This window comes from Odocoileus virginianus, unplaced genomic scaffold (genome assembly GCF_023699985.2).
Source record: "Odocoileus virginianus isolate 20LAN1187 ecotype Illinois unplaced genomic scaffold, Ovbor_1.2 Unplaced_Scaffold_19, whole genome shotgun sequence".
In the NCBI taxonomy this organism is placed as follows: Eukaryota; Metazoa; Chordata; class Mammalia; order Artiodactyla; family Cervidae; genus Odocoileus; species Odocoileus virginianus.
The window spans coordinates 1054884-1078362 of record NW_027224281.1 but is presented as its reverse complement, the minus strand read 5'-3'; the positions used below and the strand labels follow the sequence as shown (position 1 = coordinate 1078362).

At 42.0% G+C, this 23479-nt stretch overlaps 4 protein-coding genes across 4 annotated transcripts; 3 read left to right on the top strand and 1 right to left on the bottom strand.

Moving 5' to 3' along the window:
* The first annotated feature begins 323 nt into the window (after nt 1-323).
* OR4D5 (olfactory receptor family 4 subfamily D member 5) lies at nt 324-1268 on the top strand. The gene has a single exon (XM_020910249.2). The coding sequence runs from the start codon at nt 324-326 to the stop codon at nt 1266-1268; it is 945 nt and encodes a 314-aa protein (XP_020765908.2).
* A 5683-nt stretch (nt 1269-6951) lies between these two features.
* Nucleotides 6952-7866, bottom strand: OR6T1 (olfactory receptor family 6 subfamily T member 1). The gene is given in 7 exon segments (XM_070462996.1): nt 6952-7000; nt 7002-7124; nt 7126-7369; nt 7372-7477; nt 7479-7693; nt 7696-7776; nt 7779-7866. Coding segments are annotated over 7 exon segments (906 nt in total).
* Nucleotides 7867-14334: 6468 nt separating this feature from the next.
* Nucleotides 14335-15273, top strand: LOC110148308 (olfactory receptor 8B3-like). The gene has a single exon (XM_020910239.2). The coding sequence runs from the start codon at nt 14344-14346 to the stop codon at nt 15271-15273; it is 930 nt and encodes a 309-aa protein (XP_020765898.2). The 5' UTR covers nt 14335-14343.
* Nucleotides 15274-18885: 3612 nt separating this feature from the next.
* On the top strand, nt 18886-19818 carry LOC110148310 (olfactory receptor 8B3-like). Its single transcript, XM_020910242.2, has one exon. The coding sequence runs from the start codon at nt 18886-18888 to the stop codon at nt 19816-19818; it is 933 nt and encodes a 310-aa protein (XP_020765901.2).
* Nucleotides 19819-23479: the final 3661 nt, after the last annotated feature.

The following is a 23479-nucleotide window of genomic DNA, read 5'->3' as shown; positions in this document are numbered from 1 at the left end:
CAAAATTCACTCCCAGTTTGGCAATATTGCCTCTAGTACCAGTTTTTTTAAATTTTGAGGACTGATGATTTGTGATCCTCATGGACTATAAATACCATCAGTGCTATGCTGTTTTTATGGTCTTGGTGTTTGACTACACTAGTACATGATGTTCAAATGCTGGTGTCCCGTAGAAACACTTACAGCTTTCTTGTATTAAGCGACAGGCGAGAACTCTGTTCCCCAGGGAGGTCAGAAGACACTGTTCCAGAGAAGCTTGTGGAGCCCACAGTGAATGTGCCCGTTTTCCTCAGCAGGCTCGCTTACCAGGCCACACCAAGCCGATGACCGCAGCGAACCATTCCCAGGTGACAGGTTTTGTCCTCCTGGGGCTCTCTCAGATATGGGAGCTCCGGCTTTTCTTCTTTATCGTCTTCTCGGTTGTGTATCTTATGACTGTGACCGGAAATCTCCTGATTGTGGCCGTAGTGACCTCCGACCCACGCCTGCACACAACCATGTACTTTCTCTTAGGCAATCTTTCTTTCCTGGACTTTTGCTACTCATCCATCACGGCGCCGAGGATGCTGGCTGACTTGCTCTCGCTGAAGCCCGTCATTTCCTTCAGTGGCTGCCTGTCTCAGCTCTTCTTCTTCCACTTCATCGGAGGCATCAAGATCTTCCTGCTGATGGTCATGGCGTATGACCGCTATGTTGCCATTTCCCAGCCCCTGCGCTATATGCTTATCATGAATCGGACAGTCTGTGGGCTCCTCGTGGCAGCCTCCTGGGTGGGGGGCTTCATCCACTCCATCGCACAGGTTGCACTGACTGTCCAGCTGCCATTCTGTGGGCCTGACAAGCTGGATAACTTTTACTGTGATGTGCCTCAGCTGATCAAGTTGGCCTGCACAGACACCTTTGTCTTAGAGCTTCTGATGGTGTCCAACAATGGTCTGGTGACGCTGATGTGTTTTCTGGTGCTCCTGGGATCCTACACAGCGCTGCTGGTCATGCTCCGAAGCCACTCGCGGGAGGGCCGAAGCAAAGCCCTGTCCACCTGTGCCTCCCATGTGGCGGTGGTCACCTTAATCTTCGTGCCTTGTGTCTATATCTATGCACGGCCATTTCGGACATTCCCCATGGACAAGGTGGTCTCTGTGCTGTACACCATGGTCACTCCCATGCTGAATCCTGCCATCTATACCCTGAGAAACAAGGAAGTGATCATGGCCATGAAGAAGCTGCGGAGGAGGCAAAAGGACCTTCTGGGTCCCCTGGAGCCCTGACCTCCAGATGAACAGAAGCAGGGAGCTGAGAATCCGAACTCTGCTTCAGTGTAGCAACCCACCTGAGAAGCCTCATGAAGTAGCCAGAGCTACGAGTAAGTCTCCTGCTTCTTTACTGTTTTAACCTCAGCTCAGTTCTGCTGACCTGAACTTTTAACAAAGCTAGAAAATGGAATCCAGGGCTTCCCTGTTGGTAAAGGATCTGCCTGCCAATGCAGGAGACAAGGGTTGGATTCCTGATCTGGGAAGATCCCACATGCCATGGAGCAACTAAGCCCATGCACCACAATTATTGAGCCTGTGCTCCAGAGCCTGGGAGCTGCAACTACTCAGCACACGTGCCACAATTGTGGAAGCCCGAGTGCCAAGAGAAGTCACTGCAAAGAGAAGCCCATGCTCCGCCAACGAGAGGATAACCCCCAATCTCCAAAATTAGAGAAAAGCCGGTGTGGCAACGAAGACCCAGCACAGCCAAAAATAAATAAATAAATATAAATTTTTATAAAGAAAGTGGAATTGAGAACTTCTCCCGTTTCCCCTAGAGAAAAAGCCTCAAGAGCTACATGGAAATCATGTTTAGCTCCGATGGCACTTTCCCCTATGATGTTGGCCCTGCTGAGAACGTTCAAACTGCAGTATGCGTGGAGGTGGTGCATCTGGGTTTTCTTTTCTGATTTTGCTTCTTGGACACAAAATACTTTTGAGGAGCTCAAAATAATTCTAAACTTCCAGGAAACAGGAGGGATCTGTAGGTTAAAATAAATGTCAGAAGTCAAATCATGATTTCAGGAGGCTATTTGAATTTAATGTTGATGAAGAGAAAGGGAATCATCTTGGGCAAATTTCTTTCTTTCTCACAATTTCTTAAAGCCATGGTCATCTCCATCATTAAGTAGTATTTGTTAAAAGCTTACTGTGTGCCAGGCATTGCACCAAGTGATATAGTTTTATTGTTTACTTTCATTCATTCAACATTCTTATGAAGTTGGTACCTTCTGCATTTCAAAAGTTAATCAGTTGCAGGCTAGAGACATTAAATAATTTACTTAAAGCCTCAGAGCTTGTTTCTGAAATTTTTCTGTTTATTTAACTTCTGAGCCCAAGTTCTTGATAATATCTAAGACTTTCAGATATGAGAGCATATGAATGGCAATGCACTCTAGTATTCTTGCCTGGAGAATTCCATGGACAGAGGAGCCTGGTGGGCTACAGTCTATGGGGTCACAGAGAGTTGGACACGACTGAGTGCAAACATCTGAAACCCAGGAAAGAATGCAAAATTGGGATATAAAGTGGGAAGATAAGATTATCCTCTGGTCGCTAAATAAAGAGTGGTATAAAATAATACATAAGCACACCTAGTAGCTCTACTTCAAATTAAGAGGGTGTGGAGAAATGATTATGGCCTTCTCCTTCATCATCTCTGTTTCCCCCCAGTACCCTAACTCCTTGATCCAGGCTCCTGCATTTCCTGTCACCAAGGTAATCAGTCGGCTTCTCATCTATGTCAGAAGACCTGTGCATTTTTAAACTCACTTCCATATCTAAGAATCAACTTTAAAACTAAGCAAAGCAATGCTTGTTTAACTTCTTGAATGTATTTAATCCATCAGTGATACCCTCCATGGATGTGGGATGAGATGAGGATGACACGTGTCTGTGATCTTAGCATTAAGTCATTATCCATTGCTTAGTGAGTAAATTAATTAAATTAACTGACTGATTAACTTACTAAGTAAATTGATTAAATTAAATTAGTAAGTAAATTACTCTAAGTGTAGTTCCCCTCCACAAGGCAAACAGGGCCTAGATCATGGGTCAGACTTGAAAGAGGAAGTTGGGATATTGTAAGAGAAGACATGACAGCATAGAGCAAACAAACTGTTTATAGAGAGTGTATTTTAACAGAAAGAGAATTTCAGAATCAGGAGATGTTAAGTCAGAGTCCTCTTTCAACGCATGTTAATTTAGTAGCAAAAAATCTAATTCTCTGTTTTATATTCTGAACTTGTAGCAAACTTTAATTATACAAGTTCTATGTGCAAATAAAAGGTAGCTTTATTTCTCAACAATCAATATAATTTTCATAAACATGTCCTCTAGCCAATAATAGGGGGAAATAGCTAAAATTTAGGCAAGTCTAGTACATTTACTTTTATGTATAAAGTCAAATAGTTCTGTAAAAGAAATGGTCTTTTTTTTTTTTTTTCCTAGAAAATAACTCAGTCCTTTAGAATTCTGGCCTCTCCTTTTTTCCAATTTTGTCCTTTTTTTTTAAAAAAAAATTTATTTATTTATGGCTGTGCTGGTTCCTCATTGCTGCATGGGCTTTTCTCTACTTGTGGCGCCTGGGGCTATTCTCTAGCTGTGGTGCAGAGGCTTCTCGTTGCAGTGGCTTCTCTTACTGCAGAGCACGGGCTGCAGGGCATGCAGACTTTAGCGGTTGCAGTGCTCAGGCTCTAGAGCACAGGCTCAGGAGATGTGGTACATGGGTGTGGTTGTTACACCGCTATGGGAGCTTCCCTGACCAGGGATCGAACCCGTGCCTCTTGCATTGGCAGGTGGATTGTTTACCACTCAGCCACTGGGGAAGCCCTGGCACTTTATAAAGTGATACCAAAGTGCACAAAGGAGGAGTGCAGTTTACTTGACCTCGTGGGTCTGAAGCGAGGCCTCGCATGCACACAGCGTCTTCTGCTACAGAGTGGCTGACCTGGGCTTGTGACTGGACACACCAGAGTAACTGCATGTCTGAATGTTCTGCTGACCCCGATGCTGAAGTCTGTGACTGACAGGCTGACATTTGGTTTCTGTTTGGTCAGGCTGGGTGAAGCTCCCATTGGAGCTTCAGTTCAGTTCAGTCACTCAGTCGTGTCCGACTCTTTGAGACCCCATGAATTGCAGCATGCCAGGCCTCCCTGTCCATCACCAACTCCCGGAGTTTACTCAAACTCATGCCCATCGAGTCAGTGATGCCATCCAGCCATCTCATCCTCTGTCGCCCCCTTCTCCTCCTGCCCCCAAAGCCCTCCCAGCCTCAGGGTCTTTTCCAATAAGTCAACTCTTCGCATGAGGTGGCCAAAGTACTGGAGTTTCAGCTTCAGCATCAGTCCTTCCAGTGAACATCCAGGACTGATCTCCTTTAGGATGGACTGGTTGGATCTCCTTGCAGTCCAAGGGACTCTCAAGAGTCTTCTCCAACACCATAGTTCAAAAGCATCAATTCTTCGGTGCTCAGCTTTCTTCACAGTCCAACTCTCACATCCATACATGACCACTGGAAAAACCATAGCCTTGACCAGACGGACCTTTGTTGGCAAAGTAATGTCTCTGCTTTTTAATATGCTATCTAGGTTGGTCATAACTTTCCTTCCAAGGAGTAAGCGTCTTTTAATTTCATGGCTGCAGTCACCATCCACAGTGATTTTGGAGCCCCCCCAAAATAAAGTCTGACACTGTTTCCACTGTCTCCCCATCTATTTCCCATGAGGTGATGGGACCAGATGCCATGATCTTAGTTTTCTGAATGTTGAGTTTTAAGCCAACTTTTTCACTCTCCTCTTTCACTTTCATCAAGAGGCTTAGTCTCACCTAATTCCCTGGTTTGGGTCATAGATCCCATTGAGTCTGTTGCTCTTTCTCCACCCATTCCTAGGCCAAATTTTTCACCCCACAGAGCTTAATCATGTGACCCCTGGCCACTGTGAACCCAGGACACATTCACTTACTGTCATCTCAGACCCCAACTGAATCTCTCCTCGTTAGCATATGGGATCTTGGGGTCCATCCATTATCACAAGGAAATTGAGGGTGCTTGAAAAGCGATATTGCCAGCCCATCCTTTGCCTTACTACCCTGCTTCTCTCAGAAGCTTGACTACATACCACGCTGGTTTGTGGACAGCCTGTAGGACCAGTTCATTCAATTCCCTAAATGTGAGCAGGAAGAGGGCTTCTGCCCTCGGTATTCCCCTTAGTCTGTTCTCAGAGGCAATGCAGTGAAGGAATATGGAGACACCCCTCTGACCCTCTGCCTCCTTTACCTGTGTATTCTTTTGTTTCCTTTTAATATTTTGCTCTTTCTCTTTCTGACCAGGACCTTCCTAAGTGAAACTCTATGTTCTAGTCAGTAATCAGGCCTAGATCCCAGTGTGTCAAAGACACATTAAAGAAAAACAGAAAATCCTTTTCACTCTGCCAAACCCAAATTTCATGACTATTATCTTGATAAAAGATCAAAAGAATCAAAACTAATAGGTGTCTTCTTTGTTTCTGTGTTTTCTCTGTGTATTTATCTATGAGTCTCATTAGGAAGCCTTTAGATTAGAAAGATTAATGAAACCATGATTTAAGGAGGGAATCTAAATGCTTCAGCTTATTGTTCGTAGACTATTTTCCCTTTGTACTACTGAAGGGTTCTTCTTTTTGTCAGAGTAGAGTGGCAGAAGTCCTGGAAGAGTACAGAGATAATATGGGAAGCAAATGACTTACTCAGTGTTAACATGTCTATTGGCATATGCTAACAGCTCAGGTATCATTTACTTGCATTGGCTTCCCAGGTAGTGCCAGTAGTACAGAACCAGCCTGCAAATACAGGAGACCTAAGTGACCTGGGTTTGATCCCTGGGTTGGGAAGATCCACTGTAGGAGGGCACAGCATTCCACTCTAATATTCTTGCCTGGAGAATCTCATGGACAGAGGAGCCTGGCAGGCTACAGTCCATAGGGATGCAAAGAGTTGGACATGACTGAAGTGACTTAGCACACAATGACTTGCACTGGAATTTAGGAGGCTGAGAAAACGAAAGAGATTTTAATAATAAAAATAGTATTTTGAAGATACTTGACAGGTGTAGTTTGTCTATCATTTCTTTCTTCTAGGAGGGGAGTGTTGGGGGATGTATTTTCTAGGGTTAGCTGAAATAATTAGTACAGCACAACTGGTAAGGCAATATGCAAAATGTTGACACCCTCCTCTTACTGTTCCTACAAAAATCCTTAATAACCCTTGTTCCCATAATAGATTGTTATGGCTGAAGTTGCAGACAGGGTAGTGACAGTATTTGGAACTTAGAACAGTGAGTTGGTCTTCAGTTCAGTCGCTCAGTCGTGTCCAATACTTTGGCCACCTGATGCGAAGAGCTGACTCATTTGAAAAGACCCTGATGCTGGGAAAGATTGAGGGCAGGAGGAGAAGGGGATGACAGAGGATGAGATGGTTGGATGGCATCACTGACTCAATGGACATGGGTTTGGGTGGACTCCGGGAGTTGGTGATGGACAGGGAGGCCTGGCGTGCTGCGGTTCATGGGGTTGCAAAGAGTTGGACACGACTGAGCAACTGAACTGAACTGAACTGAAGCACACACATGTGAGGAAAAAGAGGAGCAGCCTCCATGAATGGAGGCTAAGTGTTCAAGCACCTCAAAAGAAACATGTCATCACCAGAGGTTTGATATTTGACCAAATGGATCAGCTTTCTCTGTGTGAAGGTGGGGGCATAAGGAAGATTCGAGGGAGGAAAGTGAAGGCTGATCTCCACATTGCATATTTATGAAGACCTATTTCATTATCTGAGAAAAGTACAAGGTATTGCCTGTGTGACCTGAACTTCAAATATTTGCCCAATCTAGTAGGAATATGTCCTTTCACATGTGACCCTCATGGTGTCTCACAGCCATGGGTCAGTTCCACCTGAGGGCATGTCTCAGGGCTCACTTCACCTTCTCATTGCAGACTGAAGATGACCGGTTTCAGGAGGGGCATGATGATATAGTTCAGGACCGAGGCCCCTTTGTTGAACAGCATGGACTGAGTCTCTGGCAGATGGATGTCGAGAAAAATGGAGCTGCTCTGAGATGATCACCACTGTAAGGTGTAAAGCATAAATGAAGAACGCTTTCTTTCACTCAGCTGTTGTGGGGGCCCTGAGAACAGTGTAAAGAATGCAGGTGTAGGAAACTGAGGTCAGTGCCAGCGAGCCCAGCAACACTGATGTGGATAGCACAAAAGCCAGCAGCTCCAGTAGGCAAGTGTCTCCACAAGAGAGCCTCAGGAAGGGCCAGCTGTCCCAAGAGAAGTGAACAATACCACTGGGGCCAGTGGTAGGCTGGCCATGAGGATGGAGGGGCAAAGGACACAGAGAAACCCAGCTGGCCAGGAGGCCAGCGCAAGTTGGGAACAGACATGACCACTCATCAGGGTCTCATAGCAGAATGGGTCTACAGACTGCCAGGAAATGATCCAGAGGCATGACAGCTAAGAGGAAGAAGTTGGTGGTGCCCAGGAGGAAATAGAGGTAGGACTGGATGATGCAGCTGGTGAATGAGATGGAGTGGTCCACTGGGAGGATGACAAGCATCTTGGGAACCACAACAGACACGAGCAGCAGCTCCAGGAAGGACAGGTTCCACAAGAAGAAGGACCCTGTGTGTGCAGGCGTTGGCCCATCCAGCTGAATCCAGTGATGAGTAGGTTGCCTGTGGTAGTTACAACGTAGATCACCAGTGGCCTTAGTAAAACAGAAACTGCAGAATATGGCTCCTGGGGAAACCCAGGGGGACAAACCCTGTTACCTGAGTCCAGTTTTTAGGACTCATTTCCAGTCATCCACAGGGTAAATGGAACAGAAATTCATAACTGGTCCACAGCTACCAATCCTTCAATCAATCAATGACATAATATCGCATGCCTAGCAATTTCTTACATACTGACACTTAATCTGTATTTTTGCCTGTGGATTACTTACAAAAAGAGAAACAGATTGTGATAGCAACCAGAATACCAGTAATAACACAGATGATATTGAGCACCAATTACTTACTAAGAAATTTACAGCCAGCATCTCCTCTCTCATCTGCCCTTAAAGACAGGTAGTGCTGTGCTTATCTTGCAGATAAGGAAAGGATGACTGAAGTTTAAGGAATTCTTTTATAATCACTCAGAGTGAGAGGCACAATTTCATGCCAAGTCTCTGGCACAGTACACATACTACTGGACCTATTTCACTGATGCTGGGGACCACATGAGTACTGTGGATTTAGGGGTATCCAGAAGAGTCAGAGGGGTCAGAGAACACCTTACAGAATAAATGCACATCGAACAAAATCTTACTGGTATTCAGAACTCTTAGTGTTTGAAGTCCTTCTGTGTCCTGGCTTAATATAAAAATGATAGAATAAAAGTTTGGGTTTTCAGTGTCTTTACAGATTTTATTTTTCTTAATCAGCCAGAGAGCCACATTGGATTGGACTGTTCAGAGCCCCTATCCTGTCATAAGGTTTTTCTCATCAACAACAACAACAAAAGTTGGCTCAGTGGTAAAGAATCCATCTGTCAGTGCAGGAGATCTAAGAGATGTTGGTTCAATCCCTGGGTCAGGAAGATCTCCCAGAGAAGGAAATGGCAACCCAATCCAGTATTCTTGCCTGGAGAATTCCATGGACAGAGGAGCTTGGTGGGCTATAGGCCACAGGCTTGCAAAGAGTCGGACATGACTAAGTGACTGACCATGCACTTGCGCGTGCTTCAATAAAGCTGGAAAAAGAAGTCTACTTTTTTTTAGTCCAAGGACCAGGAAAGGAGCAGCCAAGTAAGACAGAAAATTTTAGTACAATAACCACCATACCATAGACCAACCCCAGGGAAAACCTGTAGCTTCCCTTCCATGACAGCAAAGTTCAAACAGGAATCCTTAGACTCCCTCCCTCATGGGATGTAATGATTGCCTTAATACTTTCTCTGGTAAAAGTGGAATCAGAGAATGCTTTGCAGAGTCAGGGCTTTGATTCTTGCTGGGTGACAAGAGCTCCCTAAGTGGTGAGAGGCCATTGAGGAAGCCTGAACTTCCATCGATACCTATCAGTAATGAGTGAGTCCTTGCCCTCCATGAGGTCATGTCAGAGGAGGACTTACGGGGAATCAAGCCTCTTATCATTGTCCGCTTGCAATGACTGACACCCGTTGCCTGTTGGCGCAGATGGTAAAGCATCTGCCTGCAATTCAGGAGACCCAGGTTCAATCCCTGGGTAAGGGAGATCCTCTGAATAAGGGAATGACAACCCACTCCAGCATTCTTGCCTGGAGAATCCCATGGACAGAGGAGCCTGGCAGGCTACAGTCCACAGGGTCGCAAAGAGTTGGACACAACTGAGTGACTAACCCACACGCCCTTGCCTGTCAGATGAGACCATGAGGGGAAGCAAAACAATAACCCTCACTCAGCAGTGAGTAGACTTGTTCCTCCAGGCAGAGTAATATCAAAGAAAAGTAGCTAAACAAAAGGTTTAAATAAAATCTAGAGTCTCATAATATAATTTGCAAAGTTCCCAGGTTTAAAAAAAATCACTTTTTATATGAAGAATAAAGAAGATCTCAAATTCAGTGCAAAAAGGACAAGAAATACATGTTACACAACAGAGATGTTAGAATTATTTGACAAAGATTTCAAAGCAGCCATTGTAGAAATTCTTCACTGAGCGATTACAAGCGTGTGAAACAAATTTTTTAAAAAGGAAACCTCAGCCAATAAATAGAAGATACAATGTTATACTGTGTATGCTTCTATTAATTAATATAACATAAATCTTGAAATGATAAATTTATAGAAATGGAGAACCTGGTTGGTCATGATTGCCAAAGGTTTAGAGAAGAATAGGATAGGAAGAAAGTGGGTGTGGCTATGAAAGGAAAAATGGGTGTGATGGTTGGATGGTATCACTGACTCAATGGACATGAGTTTGAGTAAACTCCGGGAGTTGGTGATGGACAGGGAGGCCTGGTGTGCTGCAGTCCATGGGGTCACAAAGAGTTGGACATGACTGAGCAACTGAACTGAACTGAACTGATGAGAGAAAAAGTGGGTATCAAAGGGAACATGAAGAAGTCTTGTGGCAATGGTAGAAACAGTCAATATTTTGACTGAATCAATGTCAATGACATAGTTGTGATATTTAAAAAACATTAATAGCAGTCATCGGTATAAAATTAGTATCTGATAACTTGTTTTATTCTGCTTAAAAATTATAACCTCAGTTATACTTTTACTTTTGAGAATATATTAGTTAATATTTCTGGGTGATTGTAGCTTGTTAGCTTAGTGTCACATAATCCTGCCAATTAAAAATCCATTTAGTTAAAAGACATCTTTATGTTTTATGCATCTTTATGGTACAATATAAATTTTATATTACCACTAACTTTGACAAGTTAGAACATATTGGGGTTGAGATACTTAAAAAGGAGTTAAGAATGAGTAAAACTGAGTGCATAATTTTTATGAATATTTCCACTCTTTTCTGAGTTTTTCTTCTGTTTGTAGTAACACCATAGTTTATCCAAACATCTAGTTTATTATTTTTGGGATTTTTTTGGTCTGTCTCTAGTGTCTTTGTGAGAAGTCCTGATGAATCTTTCCTTGGAATATATCTCAGTGCGAGGGTGACCATTTGAGAGTTACACTTGAATTAGGCTAACTTGATGGTTATGGAGAGAGAAGAAAGAAGGAATGAGAATTTTGCCATGTAAGGATAAGCTCAGAATTGCTCTGTATTAATTCCATGTTTGCTTATATTTACAGTGGCTTATTAAAGATGAAAGAAGGATTTTTCAAGTCTAGCTTAGAACGCTGGCATATAATTCTTCTTGCAATGTGATTTGATATAAAATTAGAGGAAATATTTCTGTCTATTGTATTGCCTAAATAAGATTTATTTAACTTTCCATAGAAAACACATTTTAATAAATTTCCAAGTTCTTTATCACTGCTGAGGTCAAGGAATATCTACCTTGTGGGATAGAGTTCAACTTTGGCTTGAGGAATTTTTGGTCCCCTAGTAATTGTGAGGGGGTCTGAGAAAAACGATTGGGACTCATTTTAATGACGATCGGGTTTAAGAGATTATCCTAAGTACAATACTCACAATTTGGGGAATTACCCAAGTATTTTTCTACCCTCTGCTCTTTTTCTTTCTCTTGTTGAGTTTACCTAATCCCATGGCATTAATCTCTATGGAAACAATTCTCAAACCTTCTCATGTTTTGACCTTTCTTCTTACTTTTAGCCTTTGTTGCTAAAAGTAGGTTGTTACTTTTAAACTTACTAAAGTAAGTTGTTACTTTAGCCTTTAGTCGCTAAGTCATGTTGGACTCTTTACCATCCCTATGGACTGCAGCACACCAGGCTTCCCTGTGCTTCACTATCTCCTGAAGTTTGCTCAAACTCATGTCCATTGAGTCAATGATGCCATCCAACAAAGCACTTTAGCCTTAGTTAGGCATTTGCCCAATTGTACGCTTTTACTTGGATGTCCCCTGGTGGCTCAGCTGGTAAAGAATCTGCCTGCAATGCGGGAGACCTGGGTTCTATCCCTGGGTTGGGAAGATCCCCTGGAGAAGGGAAAGGCTACCCATTCCAGTATTCTGGCCTGGAGAATTCCATGGACATGTTAGTCCATGGAGTCTCAAAGAGTCGGACATTACTGAATGACTTTCACTCACTTGGGTGTCCTGCTAGATGCTCAAGCCCACCACGTTTGAAACTAAATGTATAATTTTTATGGATATTTTCACTCTTTTCTGAGTTTTCTTCTGTTTGTAATAACACCATAGTATATCCAAATACCTAGCCTAGTATCTTTGGGAATTTTTTGTCTATTTCTATTCCTTGGAAGAAAAGTCATGACCAACTTAGATAGCATATTAAAAAGCAGAGACATTACTTTGCCAACAAAGGTCCATCTAGTCAAGGCTATGGTTTTTCCAGTAGTCATGTATGGATGTGAGAGTTGGACTATAAAGAAAGCTGAGCACCGAAGAATTGATGCTTTTGAACTGTGGTATGGAGAAGACTCTTGAGAGTCTTGGACTGCAAGGAGATCCAACCAGTCCATTCTAAAGGAAATCAGTCCTGGGTGTTCACTGGAAGGACTGATGTTGAAGCTGAAACTCCAATACATCAGCCATCTGATGCAAAGAGCTGACTCATTTGAAAAGACCCTGATTCTGGGAAAGATTGAAGGCAGGAGGAGAAGGGGACGACAGAAGATGAGATGGTTGCATGGCACCACCGACTTGATGGACACGAGTTTGAGTGGACTCTGAGGGTTGGTGGTGGACAGGGAGGCCTGGCGTGCTGCAGTCCATGGGGTCGCAAAGAGTCGCACATGACTGAGTGACTGAACTGACTGATCCCTTTATGAAAGTCCTGATGAATCTTCCCTCCTCTCTCATTTGTTTGCTTTTTAGAATTTTTCACAGTAGCAGTATTAACTCAGGGCATTTAAAATCACTTACTGACTATTGTAAGTAAGTGACCATCGCTGACCTGCCTCCAGTCCTTACTCTAGTCTGTCCTCCCAGTGCTCACATTAGTACTCTTCCTAAGTTGGCACTGAGTATTTCAAAGCTGTGCCAAGAAAGAAATGATTTTGAACGGTTCCTAATGGCCTCCCTAGTGAGCTGACCTTGATCTGGGCATTTGGAAGCATCCTGTACTGATCCAAACTGATCCAAATCTGCCTTCCGGTCTGAGTCTATGCTGCAGACTTCCGAGAAGAGGCACTGGGGCCTCTCTAAGAGCCATGGAAGTCGTCTATGTGACATTCAGGGAAGACAGAAACTATGTATTTTCTCTGAGTTCAGTAACTTTGATCTATAAGGCTTATAGATGGCCACTAAGAGTTTACCTGTGACCTTCACATATCTCACTGGTGTTTGTCCAGTCCCACACTCAGGTTTACAAGGAAAATCACTGATCCTATATAAGCCTTTGCCTGTGGGGCAGTACTTCTTTATTTTGGGGGGCAGTACTTCTGTTGTGATATCCATTCTTGGTCCCTAGGGAAATGAGGGAAAGGGGGAAAAGTTTGCTCAAACTTTTCATTCATTCATGTTTTATTAAATTCATTCATTTTTTATTAAATGAATGTTTATTTAATACCTACTGTATATGTGTGGTTTTACTCTAAGGTGCTACAAAAAGAGTACTGAACAAACAGACAAAATCTCTGCCCTCATGGAACTTAGGTTCAAATGCATGTGAATGTATGAATGTATGTGTTTGTATTGTGAGAAGACACACCAGATAAACAAATAAGTGACTAGTGTTTCTTAAGAGCTGTGGATGCAGGAAAAGTCACTGATTTTCTATTTGAGGATGTGCCCCATTTGGCAACAAACCAACATGTATGTAAAATGGGTTACTTCCAACACACACTGTTATTCTAGTGAATTCAACTTAAATGCAGTGTGGATAATTTCTCTTTCTTGCAAATCATATCTCTGGGGAAAACACAATGAAAACCTAAGACTTCTAAGTTTTAATCAGGTCCCCAGGATTTCCCAATTCACAATAACCCCTGGGTCATATTAGCAGGTGGCTCCCTGGGCACCAGCAGATGCTATTTCCACCCCCTAGACTGGAGAGGACACTCTGCAGAGCCACCATCAGAAACCACGACCTGTAACTCATGGCACCTCAGAACCTGAGGTACCGAGGTCTGTGCTCTGACTCTCAGTCCAAAACGCACTCAAAACAGAAACAATAGCAAAGAAGAAGAAGACTCTCTGTTCTGGGATGTTCATCTCTAAAATTCATCAGAGCCACTTGCTCTTCCTTGAGAATAAGGAAGCAGAGGTAGCAAGTCCCAACACTGAAGTCTCTGTGCAGAAGGGTGAGTGTTGAATTTTATCTGTCCTGTTACTCGTCTTCCATACCTCATCTGTGGAAGCCTGGAACTCCCTGAAATGACACGTCTTCTCTCTGCTGAGATGACCACTGATCATTGGGTGGGCCTGGTAACTGTCAGAGCAGAAGCGGAGCAGAGATGCTGCTGTCCTGAGCCCTCGGGTTACGGAATTTTATCCCTGTAGAACTTGCCCATTAGTGTTTTTGATACACGTCTTTAAGAGTTTCCTCAGCCTTTATACGGAGGAGAAAACAAAGGCACAGAAGAGTGAGCTGGGGTTCCTTCTCGCGTTCTGGGTCTCTCTCACTAGAGTGGGGCTGGGTGGAGAGAGCGGGGCACTCATTTTAACGTTACCCTCTGTCCTGCTCTCCAGGTGTGTCCTAGGGAAGAATGGCCCCAGAGAATGACTCTTCAGTGACCGAGTTCATCCTGCTGGGTTTAACACAGGAGCCAGAACTCCAGCTGCCTCTCTTTTTCATTTTCTTAGCAATTTATGTGGTCACTGTGGTGGGGAACGTTGGCTTGATTATTCTTATTGGTCTGAACCGTCACCTGCACACTCCCATGTACTACTTTCTCTTCAACCTTTCGTTCACTGATCTCTGCTACTCCTCTGTCATTACCCCTAAAATGCTGATGAGTTTTGTGAGCCAGAACATCATCTCTTATGCAGAGTGCATGACTCAGCTGTGTTTCTTCTCCTTCTTTGTTATTGATGAGTGCTGTATTTTGACGTCAATGGCCTATGACCGATACGTGGCCATCTGTAAGCCCCTGCTCTACAAGGTCTCCATGTCCCATCAGGTCTGCCTCATGCTGACGGTGGGTATATACACGATGGGGCTTGTGGGTGCCATGGCCAATACTGGGTGCATGCTGCGACTCTCCTTCTGTGATGGAAACATCATCAACCACTACATGTGTGACATTCCTCCTCTCCTCCAGCTCTCCTGCACAAGCACCTCCATCAATGAGCTGGTGGTTTTCATTGTGGTGGGTGTCAATGTCATAGTGCCCAGTGCCACCATCTCCGTTTCTTACACCTTGATCCTCTCCAACATCCTCCACATCCGTTCTGCAGAGGGCAGGTCCAAAGCCTTCAGTACCTGCAGCTCCCACATAATCGTGGTTTCTCTTTTCTTTGGATCAGCAACATTCATGTATCTTAAGCCTTTTCCTGCTGGGTCTCTGGATGAAGATAAAGTGTCCACAGTTTTTTACACCATTGTGGGGCCAATGGTGAATCCTTTCATCTACAGTTTGAGGAACAAAGATGTCCAAGTTGCACTGAGTAAGACTATTAGGAATAGGGTGTTCTGAATAGAAATCATGTTAGCTGTTGATGTCAATTTTTAGTAAGGGCACACAATGTATGATGATATGGAGAAAAGAGAAAGGAATTAAAATAAAAGGCAGGTGATTTAAACAATAAGAGAAGCTAAGTTTTTTATGAAAACCACTTTATAAGAAAAAACAGTATAAAGAAGAGGAGAATCAGCCATTCATCCTTTCATAGAAAGTAGGAAAGTATTGGGTTGGCCAATAAGTTCATTTGGAAAATGAACTTTTTGTCCAACCCAACTCTATAATTCATTCTTTCATGCTCAAGCTTATTTTCAGAGATTATAAGGTTTTAAGTAGAAAAAGGTGAATGGTGATGAATCCAGAAACAGTAAGTTTGTGAGATTTTTGACTAAGGTATGTCCAGAACTCCTGTGAAGCTTTGTCATGGACATATGGACTTTGTGGACTTAAGATTCAGTAAGTTACTCATTTATTTAATAAACCTCTATTGAAAGTGCTGGAGGGGATTTTGTCTGGTAGATTCCTTTGTTTCTTAGAAAAGGAGAATAGGAAAATGCTTCTATCACCATTGTCTCTATCTTCTCAATTTAGTCTTAAGAAAACATGGTAAAGGGAGATTGTCTTTTGATTTCAGTTCCTAAGGACAAAAACACTAAGATAACCATTTAGAGCAGTCAGGAATGAAGAAGGTAATGTTTTGTTTTATGTAAAATACATCTATTTGCATATGGCAATGTGTATTTTTCCATGTTTCTCTCAATTTGTCCCGCCCTCGCCTTCCCCTACTGTGTCAGCAAGTCTCTTCTCTATGTCTGCATCTCTATTGCTGCCCTGAATAAAAGTTCATCAGTACTATCTTTCTGGATTCCATATGATGTGTTAATGCACAATATTCGTCTTTCTCTTTCTAACTTACTTAACTCTGTATAACAGGCTCTAGGTTCATCCACTTCATTAAGACTGACTCAAATGCGTTCTTTTTTTTTTTATAGCTGAGTAATATTCTATTGTATATATATGTACCACTATTCTGTATCCATTCATCTGTCGATGGACATCTAGGTTACTTCATGTCCTAGCTATTGTAAAAAGTGCTGTCACAAACATTGGGGAACATGTGTCTCTTTTAATTAGGTTTTCAAAGGGTATATGCCCAGTATTCGTAGTTTTGATACTTATATTTTCACTACAATGTTGCCGTATTGTTTTATTACAATGATTCAGGTGTCCTGGGGTAACTGAAGGTCACTGAAGATTTTAAAGAAGGAAGGGAGAGATGTGTGCTTTCAGAACTTATCCTCCAGCTATGTATATGGCCAAATAAGAAGGAGTATGTGAGAAAAGCTAGAATTGTTACTGGAATCATTGCATTTCAGCATATAGTTCAATAAAAACCTCAAAAGTACCTGAGCTTGTGTGGTGGCTGAGGGAAAAGGATGGAAGTCAATGCGGTTGTAGACCCTAACACTGAGCATGTGAGAAACGTGAGAAACACTCGGAAGGCTTTCACCAGAGAACAATGTAACTCACAGAGTTATTTATGCAGGGCCTACTGTGCGAGTGAAAGTCGCTCAGTCGTGTCCCACTCTTTGTGACCCCCATGGACTACACAATCCATGGAATTCTGCAGGCCAGAATACTGGAGTGGGTATCCATTCCCTTCTCCAGGGGATCTTCCCAACCCAGGGATCGAACCCAGGTCTCCCGCATTGCATGAGGATTCTTCACCTGCTGAGCCACAAGGGAGGTCCCTGCCTTATTCACAGCAGTACAAGAGAAGCAGTAAACAAGACAGAAGAGATGTTTGTCCTCACAGAACGTATAATTTACAGGGAGACACAGGAAGTAAAGAGAAAACTGGTGAGTGTTATAATGGAGGACTTACAGAAAATTTGGAGAACATATATGAAGACAGCTGACATTATTTGACTGTATACTACATGCCAGGTACTATTCTAACCATTTTTTTTGTATTTTTTTTTTCATTTAATCATCAAGATAACCCAATGAAAGAGATGCTATTATTATCATCAATATTTTAGGAATTATGAACCTGAGGCATGGAGAGTTAATCACTGTGTCCAATTTAGTAAGCATGGGGATAGGCCTCAAACTCATACCCTCTAACTCTATAGCCCCCACTCTTTTCTACTGTGATAAATAATTGATGACCTCAGTTAATGAAATAATACATTTAAGGACCCAGCTGGAACCTTAGGTAGATATTTCCAGTAGGTGTTTAAAATGTAAAAAATTTAGTAGGGAGAAAGGCATTTAGCATTTTCTTTCTGAGATAATCCATGAGAGACAACAAGTGAAGTGAGTTACTAGAGGCTTTGTAAAATTTCAGGTAAAGATACGAAGAAACCCATAGGTAGACTCTGGAAAATTTCCTCTTAGGGTCTGGGAAGACATAGAGAAAGAACCTGCACAATAGAGTTTTCTAAAGTGATGAAGATTATAGGAAGATGGGAGCTTACTTTCGCCTCTGCCCTGGGGGGTGTGCAATCCCTGGAGTGATGTGTAAACTGGATGAAAATATTGAGTCCCTAAGGACCTAGGTAGAGAACATGGTAAATGTAACTCCCTTACTTCTTTTACACATAGAATCTATTCCCCAGGGAGAGACCAAGCAAGCTTCCACCCTGTTTATAACCAAGTGCGCTTCATCATTAAACTCACAGTCCATCTTCCGTGTATTATCAAGTGGCAAACCTGATAACAATGCTGTGAAATTTTCCTTGCTGAATGAGAAGACTCAAAGTCATAATTAGAAATTAATATTTGTAGTTCAGAAAGATTTCAAGGGCATACCTGAAATTAACTCTGGGCTGCTCAGACTTTTCATTTTAGAATCAAATGAACCAGAGCCTCAGACCTGACACTACCTTTCCAGGACAAATGCCTAGGGAGAACTCTAAGTTTTCTGGCCACATAAGGGTGAGTTTCTGAATTCTGTTGATACTAGATCTGCCACTTTCCTGTCTCCTTGTCTCCTGACCATTTTGTGCAGTCATGAGATTCAAGTGAAACTCTTAGGAGACTATATTGAAGAGGATCAGAGAGTCTTCAGAGGTTAGGAGATGTGGAAGTGTCTCAGTTAGTAAGTTCCTTTTCTATGGACAGACTCTCACTCTTCTACCTGGGCAATAACTTAACCTCCTCTAGCCTTCGGTCCCTTAGTCTTTGATTAGAGACAGTCTTCATGGTTCCAACTCACACCAGATCTAATCTGCACCAGAAGCCAGCACCATGTAGCTGGGGTCTCTGCCTACAATTTTACTGATGAGGAGAAGGCTTAAGTGAATGAAGAAAAGGTGAAATAAGAGGAGGACTTTCTAACTTGATCCCTCTCTCTTATCCCTTCATTTTTCCAGCAGGCATGTATCCGTATGGCAGCATTGCCTTCTCTCTGTAGGCTGTCTGTGACAATCTTTGCTTTATTTAGCTTATCAAGACTCTAGAAAGGGAAAGCCCATGGTAAAGGCAGATTCTATGGGCCCAGGTTGGCCTAGTCTCAGACACGCTCAGTATGTACACTGTCTTGTAGGATGAGATATTGTCAGAAGGATTGAGCTGTTCCCCAATGTAAATCTCTCCTGTGCCCACAGATTTTTTTAGGGAGGAATGGCTCCTGGGAATGGGTCTTTTGTGACTGCATTCATCCTGGTGGGGTTAACAGACCAACTGGATCTCCAAGTTCCCTTGTTTTTCCTGTTTCTATTAATGTATATGGTCACTGTGATGGGAAATTTGAGCCTGATAATCCTAATTGGGATAAATTCACATCTACACACCCCCATGTACTTTTTCCTCTTTAACTTGTCCTTCACAGACCTCTGTTATTCTTCAGTACTTACACCCAAAATGCTGATAGATTTCTTATCGAAGGAGAATATTATTTCTTACATGGGGTGCATGACTCAGTTCTACTTCTTCTGTTTTTTTGTCGTTTCTGAATGCTATGTGCTGACATCAATGGCCTATGACCGCTATGTGGCCATCTGTAACCCACTCTTGTATAATGCTGCCATGTCCCCTAAAGTGTGTTCCAGCCTTATGTTTGGTTCATACTTGATGGCATTTTCTGGTGCCATGGCTCACACTGGATGCATGCTGCGACTGACTTTCTGTGATGCAAACACCATCAACCATTATTTCTGTGACATCCACCCTCTGCTTCAGCTCTCCTGCACAAGTACCTACGTCACTGAGCTGGTAGTTTTCATCATGGCGTGCATCAACATCATTGTGCCCAGTCTCACCATCTTTGTCTCTTATGGTCTCATCCTGTCCAGCATCCTCCACATCAAGTCCATGGAGGGCAGGTCCAGAGCCTTCAGCACCTGCAGTTCCCACATCATTGCTGTTTCTCTGTTCTTTGGATCTGGGGCATTTGTGTATCTCAAATCATCTTCTACTGGATCTATGGATAAGGGAAAAATCTCTTCTGTCTTTTATACCAATGTGGTTCCCATGATGAACCCCTTAGTCTACAGTCTGAGGAACAAAGATGTTAAAAATGCTCTGAGAAAAACCCTGAGGAGAAGAAAGTATTGATTAAAATCAGTTTCTATGTCCAGGTCATAGGATGGGAGAGATTTTGTGTGTTTATTTACGATATTTGTAGTAGCAGCCTTCTTACCTTATTTATTTCTCATCATGAAAGTGAAGTCACTCAGTCGTGTCCGACTCCTTGCAACCCCGTGGACTGTAGAGTACCTCCATCCATGGGATTCTCTAGGCAAGAATACTGGGGTGGGTTGCCATTTCCTTCTCCAGGGGATCTTCCCGACCCAGGGATCGAACCCTGGTCTCCCACACTGCAGGCAGACGCTTTAACCTCTGAGCCACCAAGGAAATCCCCTAATGATTTCTCATCATAGGGAAGGAAATTTAGTCTTCTCTCAAGTTGTTTCCTGGAGAAGGAAATGGCAACCCAGTGTTCTTGCCTGGAGAATCCCAGGGATGGGGGATCCTGGTGGGCTGCCATCTATGGGGTCGCACAGAGTCGGACATGACTAACTTAGCAGCAGTAGCAGCAGGTTGTTTCCAGTTTCTTAGAGTAGATCATCTTTCTTTTATTACTACTTTAGCAATATCCTTTCCTTTTCTTCATGTTTCCCATTTAAGGATAACATAAAGAAATAAACTAACCTATTTTTTTTTTTTTTTTGCCACCCAGCATGGCTTTTGGGGTCTTAGTTCCCCAACCTGGGATCGAACCTCATGCCCCCTGCAGTGGAAGTGCAGAGTCCTAACCACTGGACCACCAGAGAATTCCCTTCTATTTATTTTTCCTATTGTTATTATTGACTTTTTTTTTAACTTGGAAAAAGATGAATGTTTCTGCTAATGATCAATAAAGTAACACTAGTGTGACTTTAAAGTCTTTAAAGTCATTGATTTTGAATGCTCAATAAGGTAACACTTTCTTAAATGACACTTATGCCACTGGAAGCATGAATCAGACAATCTGTCCTACAGTGGTCAGGCATGTGATTTTCCAAATGCCATAGTTTTACCCTTAAGGAGATTCCATAAAGGCTATCAAAGATACTCCACTTTGCATCTGTAAACACTATTCATTAAGCTACTTTCATGTTTATCTCCAATATTTCATATTTATTTTCTATATTCAAAGTAGCACATCAGATTTTCAATATATATTTATTTCATGAATACAATACTGAATACTGAAACTCAGAGAAGTGTAATGATTTACTTAAAGTCACACAATCTCTTTATGAAAAAATCTGGAATAAACTATTAGCCTTCTGATTTCAAATGTATTACTCTTTCTAGTATACTTTCTGTTTACTTCATTTTATTTGTATTTTAGTAAGCATAAGATAGGGCTTCCCTGGTGGCTCAGACTGTAAAGAATCCACCTGCAATGCAGGAGACCTGGGTTCGATCCCTGGGTTGGGAAGATTCCCTGGAGGAGGGCATGGCAACCCACTCCAGTATTCTTGCCTGGAGAATCCCCATGAACAGAGGAGCCTGGTGGGCTACAGTCCATGGGGTCACAAAGAGTCAGACATGACTGAGTGACTAAGCACAGCACAGCAAACATAAGATATGAGAAAACATTTGTTTTGAAAACTGACTTTTTCTGCCAAAAAAAATAAAAAATTTTCAGGATCTTATAATTCAGAGAACAGGCATGGGAGTTAAAACATTTCCTAGGAATGTGTCATTACTCCACGGTCTAATAAAGAAGGCCTATAAATAAGAGGTACCTCACACAAGGCCAGTAAATAAGAGGTCCCTCAGTAGTGAATGGACAATGAGATTTAGAAGTCACACTTCATCCTGAATTTGTTTCCTTATCTGTAGCGTACTTTAATTATCCTCCATATTCCATAAAGCTTTTTTTTTTTTTAAAAAAAGCAAAAGTGTTAATTTTGAATAAAAAAAATTGCAATTTGGGGCAAAAAGATTCTAGTAGCAGCCCGAACAGTGTCCCAGCTCAGGAGTAAAATCAGAGGCTTTTAGAGGAAAAGAAGGAAAGTTGGCACTGCAATGAATTTTAATTTAAGAGTTGGAGACAGAAGCTAGTCTTGGCTAAACAGGATTGAGTACTAGCTATCACTTGTTATTGTTTAGTCGCTAAGTCGCGTCCGACTCTTTTGAGACCCCATGGACTGTAGCCTGCCAGGATCCTCTGTCCACAGGATTTTCCAGGCAAGAATATTGGAGTGGGCTGCCATTTCCTTCTCCTACATAAAGCTTTTATTAAAACTTATCATACACAATGACCACACATTAATAGTGGCTTGGAGGATGAAGACCAATGGCCATGGCCACATCTGTTGGGAATCAGGTAGAGAGAGGACAGTATCTTAAGGAGATAACATAGTGATTGGTAATCAAAACTAAAGTTAGAAAGAAAGAATAGAAAATAAAATTATGAGAAAAGAAAACTCTTTCTATGATTTTCTTCTCCTTTCTAGAAGGCTCTAGAAATATTATGGAGGTCACAGGATTTCTCTGGATTAACTTTTAGCTTAAGTTATTTGATATTATAAGATGTTGGACACACATTCCTGTTTGTTGGCTTCCACATGCTATTCTCATGTGGATTTTAAAGTACAAAAGCCTCAAATTTCCGCTGTGAGAACAATGAAAGAAATATTTGGGAAATAAACTAAATTTTGAACAAGATGTCTTTTTCTTTTGAGGCATTAGGAAAAAGAAAACCACTCAAACATCTTTACTATGATGTACTGAGACAATTTAAACATGTTCTAAAATAACTGTAGTAACATTTACTACTTTATTGTTTTCCAGTCTCCATTCAATATTTAGATATTTTGAAATTTAGCATGGCTGGATTGTTGGCTTGTTTTTAGATGTTCAGCATTGCTAAATTCTTGACTTACAGTTTTACTGACCATTCATATCCCATCCCCTGATCCAATAATAGTATGTTTGATTTCCACTTAACTAGTTCTAGGTATATCAAATAATTGATCTTGGCTGGATTTTTTCATTTTGCTTTTCTTTTAGTAACTGTTCTGATAAAATTACTTTCCATATTGAAGGAAAAATATATCTCAATAGGCAAATAGTATCTTGCTCTTTGGGAGCCTTTGTAGACATCAAAGATTGTGTTCAATATGTTATATATTTTACTAGCATTTGAGATGACTCAAAGAGTGGGTTAAAAATGGTGGTTGATCTTTCATTTGATGAGCCTCAAAATACAAATGAAACCTGTTTCAATCTCAGAAAAAAATCTTTAAAATTAGGTTTCAATAATTCAAAAAGACACATGTGCCCGAATGTTTGAACTTCCCAGGTGGCACTAGTGGTAAAGAATCCATCTGTCAATGCAAGAGACACAAGAGACACTGATTTGATCCCTGGGTTGGGAGATCCTCTGGAGAAGGAAATGGAAACCCACTCCAGTATTCTTGCTGGGAAATCCCATGGGAAATCCCATCCCAGAGAAGCCTGGTAGGCTATAATCCATGGATCTCAGAGCTGGACACAACTGCCCTTCTAAGCACTTCAATGATCACAGCAACACTATTTACAATAGCCAAGACATGGAAGCAACCTAAATGTTCATTGACAGAGGAATGGATAAAGAAGATGTGGTACATATATACAATGGAATATTACTCAGCCATAAAAAGGAATGAAATTGGGTCATTTGTAGAGATGTGGATGGACCTAGAGTCTGTCATACAGAGTGAAGTAAGTCAGAAAGAGA